The 13,855-nt window shown below is 39.9% G+C and overlaps 1 protein-coding gene across 9 annotated transcripts in view; it reads left to right on the top strand.

The window, feature by feature from the left end:
* Window positions 1-13,076, top strand: part of ACBD5 (acyl-CoA binding domain containing 5) — a 42,624-nt gene extending 29,548 nt beyond the window's left edge. For 7 of the 9 annotated variants that reach the window (XM_013058952.2, XM_013058954.2, XM_013058949.2 and 4 more), the window contains 4 exons: window positions 2,343-2,542; window positions 6,212-6,256; window positions 6,587-6,696; window positions 12,950-13,076. In XM_013058952.2, the coding sequence (XP_012914406.1) occupies window positions 2,343-2,542; window positions 6,212-6,256; window positions 6,587-6,696; window positions 12,950-12,974 (380 nt within the window). In that variant the 3' untranslated portion in view covers window positions 12,975-13,076. Of the gene's footprint in view, window positions 1-2,342; window positions 2,543-6,211; window positions 6,257-6,586; window positions 6,701-12,949 lie in introns of those variants that run through there. The other 2 variants (XM_004757656.3, XM_045084956.1) reach the window with 2 other exon arrangements.
* Window positions 13,077-13,855: the final 779 nt, after the last annotated feature.

The following is a 13,855-nucleotide window of genomic DNA, read 5'->3' as shown; positions in this document are numbered from 1 at the left end:
TACCAAAATTGTATGTGTGAAGGGCTTCCTATTTATAACCTGACTTCACCCAACCTATAAAACAGCACAACTCCAGGCAAATCACAGGGGTCCATAAAGTGCCAGACCCTGAAGTTAAACTTCATGAGCTTCGCAGTAAATCTGCCTCAGTATTGAAGAAATATTGAGCTGTTCTGTGTCAGGCTCTGTTCTGGGTTCCTGGGGATGCTGAAGAGAATGAGACTGTCTCTCCTTCCACAGAGCTCCTATTCTAGTAAAGGGGAGCTGACAGTGAATAAGTAAATAATTCAGATTGGTTGCAAATGATGAAAAGTGCTGCGAAAGAAAAAAAATGAGTAACTGGGTCAAATGGCTGGAGGTGGAGATTACTGTAACTTGGGAATGGTCTGATTGATCCTGTCTTTGTGAGGGCTGGTTTGAAAGCTAATATAGTAAAGTGAGCAGAGACGGGAGTAATTCTCTAGGGTCTTGCATAGCCACCGACAGGCCCTCACAGAATATCTTAATCTCTTAAGGATGTAGGAAAAAAACCAAGCCTCTGATCAGATTTCCCACTTTTTTCCCCCTTATAAATTCCATTCCCTTTCTTGAAGAACCACTTCAAAACTTACTTCCTTTCAACACAAGAGTAGAAGTCTTCTTGAAATGGCATCAAGCACCTCAGTGTTCTCTTGGGGTTTAACCTGGCAAACAGCCCCAATTCTGTTTCTCTAACAAGTCCACTTTTACAAAAACACTGCTGGATGCAAGCTTACCTTTGGGAATCCTGCTTCAGGGCAACGAGATAAACAGGTTCCTCTTTATTGTTTAAAACAAAAGGAAACTGGGTGCCTGGGTGGCTCAGTGGGTTAAAGCCTCTGCCTTCAGCTCAGGTCATGATCCCAGAGTCCTGGGATCGAACCCCGTTTTGGGCTCTCTGCTCATTTGGGAGCCTGCTTCCTCCCCTCTTTCTGCCTGCTTGTGATTTCTCTCTCTGTCAAATAAATAAATAAAAAATCATAAAAACAAACAAACAAATAAACAACAACAAAAAACCTCTACAAAGTTGTCATCCTTTGACCCAGTAATTCTTTTTTGATTCTCTTTTTCCTAAAGAAGTCAGTAGAAATTTGGGCAAGAATTTATATAGAAAGGCATTCATGACAGTGTAATCTATAAGCACAAAAATTGGAATCATCCTAATTATCCAAACTTGGATAATAATTATGTAAATTACTTCATGGTCTTATGGGGAATTAATTTATGTAGCTGTTGTAGTGTTTTTGAAATAAAATTTAATGATGCAGATAAATGTTGATGATTTTTTTTTAAAAGAACCCAAAATCTTGTGTTAGGGGTAATATCATGCCAATTCTATAAATATATGTAGAGGAAAAATAACGGATGGTTAAATAACAAAGTCTTAATAGTAGTGACAAGTAGAATTTATAACAAGAAAAATACATTAAAAAACCTCTTGAGAGATTTACAATGCAATAAAATAAAAAATGACCAAAAAGGAAAATATAGCTATTTAGTGTAGCTTTTAATACTCTAAAAAAGTAGTCTTCAGGGACTCCTGGGTGGCTCAGTCAGTTAAGCATCTGCCTTCGGCTCAGGTCATGATGCCAGAGTCGTGGTATTGGGCCCCTGTCGGGCTCCTTGCTCAGCAGAGAGCCTGCTTCTCCCTCTCTCTCTCCCTGCTGCTGCCCCACTTGTGCTTGCTCATGGTCTCTCTCTCTCTGACAAACAGATAAATAAAATCTCAAAAAAAAAATGCAGTCTTCAAATTTTTTCCATCTTGTTACCTTATTAGTAAGGAATTTTTGAGAATGCACCCCAAATATGTAAATTATGTGTGAATTATATGCATTTAGTCATGTACTGGTGTACTAAGTACATTATAAAACCTTAGCAAGGAAAACTTCGGGTATATCAATATAAATAGAAGCTTATGTATCTACTATTTTGCTCCCGGTATTTTGTGTACGTCCTGATTGCTTGTACTCCGCTTTGGAGATTTAGACCTCAAAGAAATAACAGAGGAAAATGAGTAAAGTGCACTGCTGCTTCTTTTATAAGAATTATTTAAGGCTACCTTGAGGCTCCTGGGTGGCTCAGCTGGTTGGGCATCTGCCTTCGGCTTGCGTCATGATCCCGAGATGGATCCTGAGATGGTCCCGAGATAGAGACCGCAGCGGGCTCCCTGTTCACGGGGAACCTGCTTCTCCCTCTCCTTCCTGCTCGTGCTCGCTCTCTCTCCAATAGATAAATAAAATCTCTATCTCAAATAGATATCTTTAAAAAATCTTAAAGAAATCTTAAAAAAAATAAAACTACCTTATTTTGCTCTCTTAAAATAGGGCATAGAATGCCACACATGAGCGAAGGATCCAAGGGTCGGCAAGTAGGAAGCGGAGGTGATGGGGAACGCTGGGGCTCCGACAGAGGGTCAAGAGGCAGCCTCAATGAACAGATAGCTCTTGTCCTCATGCGCTTGCAGGAGGACATGCAGAACGTCCTTCAGAGACTTCATAAACTGGAAACGCTAACGGCTTCACAGGTGAGCTTTCAAATTTGTCTTCTTTTACTGCTGATCCTGTAAAATACCATGTAAGTGTAACCTGTGTTGATCAGATTTACACAAATCAATGTAATGTAATGATTAAAAATAAAAAGGCCCTAGGGGCGCTTGGCTGGCTCAGTCGGTAGAGGATGCAATGCTTGATGTCTGGGTTATAAGTTCAAGTCCCAGGTAGGGTAGAGAGATTACTTCAAAAAAATAAAGTAATTTAAAAAATTAAATAAAAAGGATCTACCTTTGAAAATATTGTTTACTTAAGTAAGAGCCTGACCCGGGGTGCCCATGTGACTCCTGATCTCAGGGTTGTTAATTTGATCCCTATGTTGGGTGTAGAGATTAGTTTTAAAAAAAAAGTCTTGAAAAAAATAAGACGGGCCTGGGACGCCTGGGTGGCTCATTCGGTTAAGCATCTGCCTTTGGCTCAGGTCGTGATCCCAGAGTCCTGCGATCGAGCCCCACATCAGGCTCCCTTTTCAGCATGGAGTCTGCTCTTTCTCTCCCTCTGTCCCTACCTCTGCTTGTGCTCTTTCTCTCAAATAAATAAATAAAATCTTAAAGAAAAAAAAAGGATTTTATTTTCAAGTAATCTGTTCATCCAACTTGGGGCTCGAACCCTCAACCCCAGCATCAAGAGACCAACACTCCAATGACTGAGCCAGCCAGGGACCTCTTATCAGCTCTTTTTCTCTTATTCTTCCGATACTTAATACTCTACTTTGCCTCCAACATAGTTACTGGTAATTTTACACTCGAAAAATTTTCTATTAAGTGGCACTTAGCTTTTGGGTCAGCCTTTAAAAATTTTTTTTTCCCCAGATATTATTTATTCATTTGTCAGAGAGAATGAGTGAGCAAGCAAAGCAGGGGGAGTGGCAGGCAGAGGAAGAAGCAGCCCCTAGTCTATGACTTTTTTAGAGTATTTTGTAAATGTTTAATGTCTCTAATGGTATTGAAATTCTGCTAAAAATCCTTTGGATTTTTTTTTCTTTAGTTTTCTTTTATATTCTTAGCTTACATAAAGCAATTAAAAAAAAGATGCTCACATGTTAAGGACTTTTCTCCTAAAATTTGCATATTCATTTGGATGAATAAAAGAAATAAATTGATAGAACTAAAAGAAACTTAGTTCAGTACCCCTAGTTCAGCAGACAAAGAAGGTGACATTAGTGGCAGAGCCAGCTCTGTAACTAAACTTTTCAGATTTCTCATACAGTGCACTTTCCATCACAGTAAGCTGTCTGAGGTTCATTCACTCAATAAATATAGTTAGACATATAAATTTTTTATAAAGATTTTATTTATTTGGCAGGGAGATAGCACAAGTAGGCAGAGTGACAAGCAGAGGGAGAGGGAGAAGCAGGGTCTCCGCTGAGCAGGGACCCTGACGTGGGGCTTGATCCCAGGACCCTGGGATCATGACCCCAGCTGGAGGCAGATGCTTCATTGAGTGAGGAACCCAGGCGCCGCATAAATAGTTGTTGAATGGGTACACGCCAGATACTTTCCTAGGCAGTAGACATGTAAAGGAAAGGGGAGACAGCACTATGTGGCAGAGCTTGGAACAAACTACCTGCATTCAAATCCTGGCTCCACTGTGTGGTCTTCAGTCAGGTTTCTTTACTTCGCTGTGCCTCAGTTTCCTTATCTATAAAATGGAAATACTAGTGATGCCTGCTTCATAATGCCTGTCTCAAAGTTCAGAAGGTGAAGTAAAATGCATAGTACAGTGCCTGGAACACTCCTGTGACATTTACATATTGTCCCATGAGATAATGACTGTGACCGTAATAGCAATTATACCGTAAGCCAGCATGGTTTTTTCTTCCCTCAGGAAGTTCACAGCTTGAGAGAGGTCCTCACTTAAATAATTCTCTGTCTTCATATTTTCTTTGCAATGGTTACAGCTATCTGGGATTTTTCCTTTCAAAAATCTTTAAAAAAAATTCAGTAATTCTTACTTTAATCTAGCAATAGAATGGTGAATAGAACATCTAAATTACGTGAAAGCCAGTGATACTGACAAAGGTTCATTGCTCGACGGAACTTGAATCAGACTCCTGAACGTTCCTTAGGCCCGTGTCTTCTCTTCTTCCATGTACAATTCGGTTTTATCAAGAACCTTGCCCAGTCAGTTTAACCAGCTGGGCTCCTCATCCTCCACCAGCTCTCTGGTCATGTCTGAGATCACTCTGGCCCGACTTCAGCAACAATCCTGTTAGGTCGGTTTAGCTAGAATCTACCTTACCCCTGATGTTTCTTATTAGGAATTTTTCATCCACTGATCCCAGCCCTACTCGCTGACATGGAACTCCCCTAGCCCGTGCTGCACTGGGCGTTGAGCCCCTTCTGTCTCCTACCGTAGAAGCCCCCTGTACCCATGAAGAAAGTCCCTTGAAGAAAGTCCTCTGTACTGTGCTTTCACACGTGTCACTGACTTTTTTTTTTTTCAACAACATGTATGGATAAATATCATTAAAGCAAAAAATCACAATGCTTGTTACACAACTAGTCCCAGTGCTACTTAGATGGAAGCAAGGGTCCTTAGGAATCTTCATTTGCCTTTCAGACCTTTTATTACTTTGAAAAAAAATCTGCTAATAGTTAGCATTTAATAGTTCTGGCTCTACCTTAGTATTTGTTAGTAATTGCTGCTTTTTTTTTTTTAAGATTTTTTATTTATTATGTATTTGACAGAGATCACAAGTAGGCAGAGAGGCAGACAGAGAGAGAGGGGGAAGCAGGCTCCCCCGATGAGCAGAGAGCCCGATGCCGGGCTGGATCCTGGGACCCTGGGATCATGACCTGAGCTGAAGGCAGATGCTCAACCAACTGAGCCACCCAGACACCCCTCATACCATTTCTATTAAATTATAATAAATGGAGAAACTAGAGTAATACATTTCTAACAATTAGTGTAAGGAAACTTGTTTTCTGGGTGAGCCAAGTTGGAATATAAGTTTCCTAAATTAATTTGAAAATTTTCTGCTTAGTTTATACATCTAATTAAAAAACCGACAGTTGTTTCTCCCCTCAGAAAATGTAACTATGTGAAGTGAGGAATGTGTTAATTAACTTGATTATAGTAATCATTTCACAATGTATATATGTACCAAATCATCACATATATATGTATTAATTATAGCTTAAATTATATCTTAATAAAGCTGGAGAAAATTTAAAAACAAACCTATAACACTAACAGTTCATTTCTCATATTTATCATACCTCTTGTGGTGTAACTTAACATGAATTTTCAAAACAGATCTTCAGATATGATTTATAAATTTCATAATAAGGCTGTGGTTCTCAGATGTGTTTGTAAATTGGTAATTTTTTTGAAATTAAAGAATAAGAAAAATTGACTAGGTAATTTAATAACAATATAAAAGAAGTAATGGTTTAGATAAGTTTGAGGTTTTATTTTGATAATTTTATATAATTTGAACTATTAATATAAAATGTCAAAGGTGTTAATTTGGCTAGCAATTTAGGGACCTTGTTATTTTGCCAGTATGGGTTTCAGGACAACAAAGCATGGTTCACAGAATGAACTAATATTTTAGCCTTTAAAAAAAAATTGGAAATAGAAAAATTAATATTTTTTTCTCATTATTGTCAAAGCTGAATCACTTTCATTTGTATTTATAGGCAAAATCATCAACATTACAGAGCAGTAATCAGCCTCCCTCACAGGTAAGAAAGTCTTTTCTTAAATCTAAGTCCCAAGGTTTCAAATAACTTAAAATGAATTTAGATTATATGAGGTTCTTAAAGTATTCCAAATGAAATCTACCCTGAAGAGCTTTGAAGTGAAACTATATTTGCTGTGTGTTTAAGTCTAAAGTATTCCTGAAAGTCTGCTTACTGAATTATGCTCTAAGATACAGAATATCTCCCTTCTGTTTAGCAGGACTGAGGTTTGTTATTAAGTTTTATATTTTTAAAACTAGGAAATATCTATGTTTTTATGTTTATACATGCAATGTGTAATAGACTTGTGACTAGCTTATTTTATTTCCTCAGAGACCATCTTGGTGGCCCTTTGAGATGTCTCCTGGTGCATTAACTTTTGCTATCATATGGCCTTTTATTGCCCAGTGGTTGGTGCATTTATATTATCAAAGAAGGAGAAGGTAATTTAGTTTTATAATTGACAATAGTGTGCAGAGTCTTAAAGTGTATAGCAGACAGAGCTTTTAATAGCAGTGAAGAAGATCGCTCCATATGGATGTTGTCATACTGAACATTCTGTACCAATCCTGAGACCCAAACTATCTTGGAAATGATATCTAGTGGATTTCTAGGTATCTGTTAGGCTTAAAAAAAAAGAAAGTCTGATGCTTATTTTGGCCCTTTGCTAACTTTAAAGGATTATAGACAATGGGTAGGGAGACGAATAATGCCTGGATGCATTATTTCATTTCATTTCAGAGAATTTTTAGCCTGATGGTTGACTATCTAGAAATAGACTTTTCTTTCCTTTCTTTCTTTCTTTCTTTCTTTATTTATTTACTTGACAGGCAGAGATCACGAGTAGGCAGAGAGGCAGGCAGAGAGAGAGAGGTGGAAGCAGGCTTCTGCTGAACAGAGAGCCCGATTCGGGGCTCGATCCCAAGACCCTGGGATCATGACCCGAGCCAAAGGCAGAGGCTTTAACTCACTGAGCCAGCCAGGCACCCCTAGAAATAGAGATTTTTCTAACTTGAAGGCCAAAATTCCAGTTTGGGATGCCAGGAGATGCCTCAAATAGATCTGAGAACATACTGGGACCCTTGAAAGAACTCTTGAGATTGCCTAGGTTAGGAATAACCTGAGGCTCAGTCTCTTGGGTTCAAGAAAATCCTTAAAGCATTTTTTTGAAGACACTATGTAAACTGAATTACTTCACATGGGTGGGCATATTGATCACCGTACCGCTTAACCCACTCCTGGCCTTACTTCCTTTTTGGTGATTTCATCACTATTTCCCATTAAGTAACAACAGACAGGGGAGAAGAAATGGGATATTTGATCATTTTCAGTGCTCTCTAATATATGTGCAGTCAAAACCCATTTTTAAAAATCTCTAAGTTTAAATAATTATGGGGAATGTGGTTCTTCTACCAAAGAACCCAGCTCCCTAGTTAACTATTAACTGTACTCCCTACCAAAAGCCAAAAGGAGACATCTGCCCTTTTCTTCTCTGAAAGGGATAAGCAGCACACTAGTTAGTGCTAATTAGTTAAGTGCTCCTGTGATAATACCTGATGGCAGAGAAACCAAAATGCATCGGGGTTTGGGTGAATCCTTTCAGTCTTCCTGCTTTCTGCTTACGTTAAGACAGTTTGACTTATGTTCGTAAGAGAACTAAAGTTCCGTGGTACATTCACGTTCTTGGAATACACACGCCCACTTGAAAAAACTTGAGTAGGAGTTCAGAAACAAAAACTGCTCTCACAGTGTTATTTACCTCTTTTCTAAGTCATTTGTATAGCTGTCATTTAAGCTGTGTGGAAGGTGGGTGTCAGGGTTCGATAAACCTTAGTCTAAGTCCTTTCTTTTCTTCTTTTCACACATTTTACATCTCCCATGATGGTTGGGTTTAGTGATACACTGTGTTTTTTTGTTTTGTTTTAAGATTTTATTTAGGAACACAGAGAGCATGGGGGTGGTACAGGCAGAGGGAAAGGGAGAAGCAGGCTCTCCACTGAGCAGGGAGCCCGACATGGGCTTGATACCAGAACCCTGAGATCATGACCTAAGCTGAAGGCAGATGCTTAACCAACTGAGCCACCCAGGTGCCCCTCACACAGTGTTTTAAATTTTAATTTCCCTGATAAATAAAGGGAAAAAGAAGCCAGTCTCTTTTCACTATGTAGTAAGAGTGCTAGACTCAAGCAGCACGACACAGTGGCACTAAAGTTAGGTGTTGACATATTTTGCAATGTATTTCAAAGTGCCTTTTCATGTTTCCTTTGTTGAAAGTTGAGGATTGGAGACTAGAGGAATTTGGCACAAGACAAAAACCCTGAAGCTTACTTGGGTTAATAATTTGTGTTAGGCTAAAGTTTGTAATAGCTTGTCACTTTATTAAAGACAGAAAAAACAAGGACTGCTTCAGCAGTCACCAAAAACTATGGTTTTTCTGTAAGCATTCTTTTAAGATCCTCCTTACTGATAGACATTTATACCATTTCTCCTAAGTATCCCTTTCAGTTGCTTCCAGATGTCTCTGAATGGAGAAACTCTCCCTATTAATATTCTACTTTGTTTTCGTTGAATCTTCATTAAGTTTTCAATGTGTTAAGTGTTTATTTTATTTTATTTTTTTTTTAAAGATTTATTTATTTATTTGACAGAGATTACAAGTAGGCAGAGAGGCAGGCAGAGAGAGAGAGAGGAGGAAGCAGGCTCCCTGCTGAGCAGAGAGCCCGATGCGGGACTCGATCCCAGGACCCTGAGATCATGACCTGAGCCGAAGGCAGCGGCTTAACCCACTGAGCCACCCAGGCGCCCCTCAATGTGTTAAGTGTTTAGTCTTTCCAAATTACCAATTATTTACCACTGTGCAACTGCATTTTGATGATAGTTGTTTTTTTTTTTTTAAATATTTGTTTATTTGAGAGAGAGAGCACGCAGAGGGGAGGGGCAGAGGGAGAAAGAGAGAATCTCAAGCAGACTCCCCACGGAGTCTGATACTGGCCAGTTGAGCTCAGACCCTGAGATCATGACCTGAGCCAAAATCAAGTCTCTGATGCTCAACTCACTGAGCCACCCAGGTGCTCCCGATGAGATAGTTTTTTACCTATTTGTTTATATACGTAACAAATTAACTGGGGTTGAAGGTAGAGTCATTGATATGCAAATATGTTTCAGCCTTGAGGGGACTTAGACATCTTTTCATCTGAAAGTGTGTAGCAATTTTTTAATCTGACAGTTACAGGAATGAAAAATAGAAAACAGTGTGTATGGTTTGGAGGAGATGGGTTCTGTGTTAGAGATGAGGAGAAAGATCCAGAAATCCAGTTAGAGTGGCAAAGGTGTGGAAAGGAGTGGGTGTGCCCTATTCATAATAGGGACCGTCCTGTGCCTCGACCTCTCAGTGTCTGGCATGTAGTGGGTTCTCAGTAAATGTGTGCAGAGTGCTTGGCTGAATGCCCACTATTTGTAGGAGTTCACATTGAAGTACTGTATGATATAGAAAGCTTTGTTTTATTTAATTATTTATTTATTTAAAAAAATTTCCCCCCATTTTATTTAATAAATAGGCATCTGGGTACAGGTACCCTGAGAATGTTCCATATATATTTAAAATAAGCAGCTGTCTATTTGTGGTAAACTTTTTGAAAAGATTTTTTTTTAAATATATTTTATTTATTTATTTGACAGAGAGATAGATTATAAGTAGGCAGAGAGGCAGGCAGAGAGGCAGGGGGTGGGGAAGCAGGCTCCCCGCTGAGCAGAGAGCCCGATGCAGGACTCGATCCTAGGACCCCGAGATCATGACCCCAGCTGAAGGCAGAGGCCTAGCCCACTGAACCATCCAGGCGCCCTGAAAAGATGTTTTCTTAAATATCAAAAGTAGTGCGTGAGGTCCACTGCTTGATTTTCTTTTCTCCCCAGTATAGACAAATCTAAATTCAAAGTAAATTGCTCACAGGGTGCCTGGGTGGCTCAGTCTGTTAAGCGTCTGCCTTTGGCTCAGGTCATCAAAGAGGGTCCTGGAATCGAGTTCTGCCTCGGGCTCCCTGCTCAGCGGGGAGTCTGGTCTCCCTCTCCCTCTGCCTGCCGTCCCCCTGCTTATGCACCCTCTTTCTCAAATAAATAAAATCTTAAAAAAAAAAAAGTATATTGCTTGCATTATCACTCTGCAGTGGATCAAGAAAAAAAAAAAAAACCCAAAACCAGAAAAGACATTTTTTCTGAATGTGGCATGAACAGTAGCACCTGCAGACTTGTTCAGAAGTTGGCCCTGCGGAGCCTCCTGTGTTTCTGCCTCTTCCCAGGTCCCCAGCCTGACCATTCTAGTAAAATTATCCTAAGTAAAATACTAAAAGCCACCCTATTAAGTCCAAAAGACTACTCTTGAGCTATTACTTTGAAGGGAAGGATGTTTGTAACCACTTTTCTTTTTCATTCTGCCCAGGTCCGTAAATACACATGTAAAGTCTTTGGAGCACTGAGCTTTCAGTAGAGAGGTTCTAGAAACAGAGTAGGTGTAGGGAGGATCTCTGCATGAACACTCTTCAGGTGGAGCTCAGGGAGGTGGTCCTGCCTGGAAAAGTCAGGCTTCTGCTTCTTAGGAGGGGAGAAGACCTCATCAGTACCGCCAAGCAGATCCTTGAGCGGGCCGGGCGAAAGGCATGATGTTTCCTTCTACCCTTAATCAGGTGTTTTCTGTAACTTTTCTTCTCTTATCACACATATCCTACATTTTGCAATTTCATTTAAAAAGAAAGAAGGACACAAAGATCTCAGGAAGAGCCTTGAAAAACATTCGAAAGTTCCGAAAATACGGATGGCGATTTGTGTCTATTTCCTTATTACAGGAGAAGATTGAGGGTTCAGAGAGTTGTGTGCTTTTTTGTAAATCTGCAGAGGATTTTGCTTAGTAATCTACATCACATGGGTTCTTAGTAAGTGTTGCTAACTGTTCACCTTCCTGCTAAGGTTTCGCTAAAGCCTCCCTCAGGCTCTTAGTCTTTGGAACCAATCCGCAATTCTGGGGGTGCCTGGGTGGCTCAGTCAGTTAAGCATCTGCCTTCAGCTCGGGTCATGATCTCGGGGTCCTGGGATCCAGTCGCAGCCCCATTTGGGCTCTTTGCTCAGCGGGGAGTCTGCTTCTCCCTCTCCCTTTGTGCCTCGCCCCAGTTCAGGCATGCACATGCTCTCTCTCTCTCTCTCTCAGATAAAGAAATAAAATCTTCTGGGTGCCTGGGTGGCTCAGTGGGTTAAGCCGCTGCCTTCGGCTCAGGTCATGATCTCAGGGTCCTGGGATCGAGTCCCGCATCGGGCTCTCTGCTCAGCAGAGAGCCTGCTTCCTCCTCTCTCTCTCTCTGCCTACTTGTGATTTCTCTCTGTCAAATAAATAAATAAAATCTTTAAAAAAAAAAAAAAAAAAAAAAGAAATAAAATCTTCAAGGAAAAAAAAAAAAGGGCCACGCACAATTCTGTTCTAGCTCCAGGGGCCTTTTTTTCCCTTTCGTGCCTTGAGGGCTCTCCTTATGTTATGTGAAAATTGATCTGATTATTTAAAATATCATGCCCGCCAAGGAAGTATACCTAAGAGACTTTCTACAGAAGATAAGGGATGATGGTATTATCTAAAATATTACTCCCGCCAAGGAGTTGCATAAGAGCATTTCTCCCAAGGTGAGGAATGAATGTGTGCTGAGAACGTTTCAGCCATTTTGGCATCTTGAGTTCTGAGGAGGGAAGAGAGATTTTATAGCTGTGGGACCTTTCTCAGACTTCCGATCATACGTGAATTGTTTCGACTCGTGCTAATACGCCTAATAAGCCTACCCTTCTCCAGTCACTCATTCACTCTGCTATCAATAAAACTGTTATACTTTGCCTTCCAAATTGTTAGTTTTTATGTCTCCTCCCGACCCCCAAGCTAACCTGAGAGCTCTCTTGAAAGTTGAGAGCCTGACTGACTCATTTATGTTTGAATCCCTAGTGCTTGGCACAGTGCCTGGAAAGTAACAGACACAAAATATATGTTGATTTTTTAAAAAGATTTTTATTTATTCATTTGACAGCGAGAGATCACAAGTAGGCAGAGAGGCAGGCAGAGAGAGAGGGGGAAGCAGGCTCCCTGCTGAGCAGAGAGCCTGATGCGGGAATTGATCCCAGGACCCCGAGATCATGACCTGAGCCGAAGGCAGCGGCCCAACCCACTGAGCCACCCAGGTGCCCCTATGTTGATTTTTTAAAAAAAAGATTTTTATTTACTTATTTGACAGAGAGAGAGAGTGCATCAGTAGGGGGAGCGGCAGTAAGAGTGAGAGGGAGAGACAGGCTCCCCGCTGGGCAGAGCACCCTATCCGGGACTTGATTGTAGGACCCTGGGATCATGACCTGAGCTGAGGGCAGACGCTTAACTAGTTGAGCCCCCTACGCGCCCCAGTATGTGTCGATTAAATGAATAGTCTAGGTTATACATCTATCAGGCTTTTGTAATCTTATTCAGCTTTTTTGTTTCACAGCGTTTTCAAGTTATAAAATAATTCCCAGAACTCTGAATTGCATTAAGCAAACTTAGAAAAGGATGAGAAGTAATTTCTTAAAGACTGTTGGTAATTTTATGGTTTGCTACTGAATGTGAATATTATTATATGTGATTGTTCAGAGAATTCTCTGGCATGGATGTGTTTTGTATTCAGGTTGCATTTATATTTATAGGAAATTGGTTTTTACTTTCTTTTAAAAGAAAACTGAACTGAAGGAAATGGTATTTTACCCAAGAAGACTACTGGGCCTGAATGACCTCAGAATGAAATGGAATGTGGAGCTCACGAGAAATCTCAGTTTGTGATGATTACACTTCATTTTGTCGTCCAATAGTTTGGTTTGTGTACATATATACATATATATATTTTGCACTACACAAATGATAACATTTTAAGGACTAATATTGCTGATACTTGAATAATTAATCTCAACTAGGTTATAAGTAGCATACATAGATTTGCCCTACCCTTGAACTTGAAGGACATTAAATTATTAATTATTGTTTGGTAACATGTTTACCTGATTATCTCCCATAGAGAACTATAAGCTGCTTTTCCAAGGTACAGTTGTGATAATGAGATGAGATTTATAACTGGATATTTTTAATTTTCTAAATTAACTATGAGGAAGAATGCAAACCAGGCGTGAATTTCAAATGAGATTAAATCAACTTTCTATCTTAGTCACTGAATTGCCATGCCAAGGAGTAGAAAACTGCTGGAAGAATGTTCTCCACATCCAGTCTGTGGGCTGCCCCTCATCTCTCCTGGCATTCATAGTGCTGACTTAGTGTTCAGGCATCGTTATTATAGAGTAGAGCCCTACGTACGAGGCTTACTTTTTACACATGAACACAAACTAGACATTACTCGCTGACAGGGATGATGAAGAATTGGCTTCAAGTAGGTCTGAAAGTATACTCTGAGCCTGTAGATCATTGATAAGATTTTATTCTATCATATACATTTATTCCTTTGTAATTGCTTTTCTTTAACTGAGGATATCTTGTTTCTGCTTCATAGGGTGCTTTGAAATATAAAATGAAAACTTATTTATACTGTTTTTACAAAGGTCAAA

This window comes from Mustela putorius, unplaced genomic scaffold (genome assembly GCF_011764305.1).
Source record: "Mustela putorius furo isolate JIRA1106 unplaced genomic scaffold, ASM1176430v1.1 tig00000827_pilon_pilon_pilon, whole genome shotgun sequence".
Classification (NCBI taxonomy): Eukaryota; Metazoa; Chordata; class Mammalia; order Carnivora; family Mustelidae; genus Mustela; species Mustela putorius.
The sequence above is the reverse complement of the archived record's forward strand: the minus strand, read 5'-3'. Positions and strand labels throughout refer to the sequence as shown.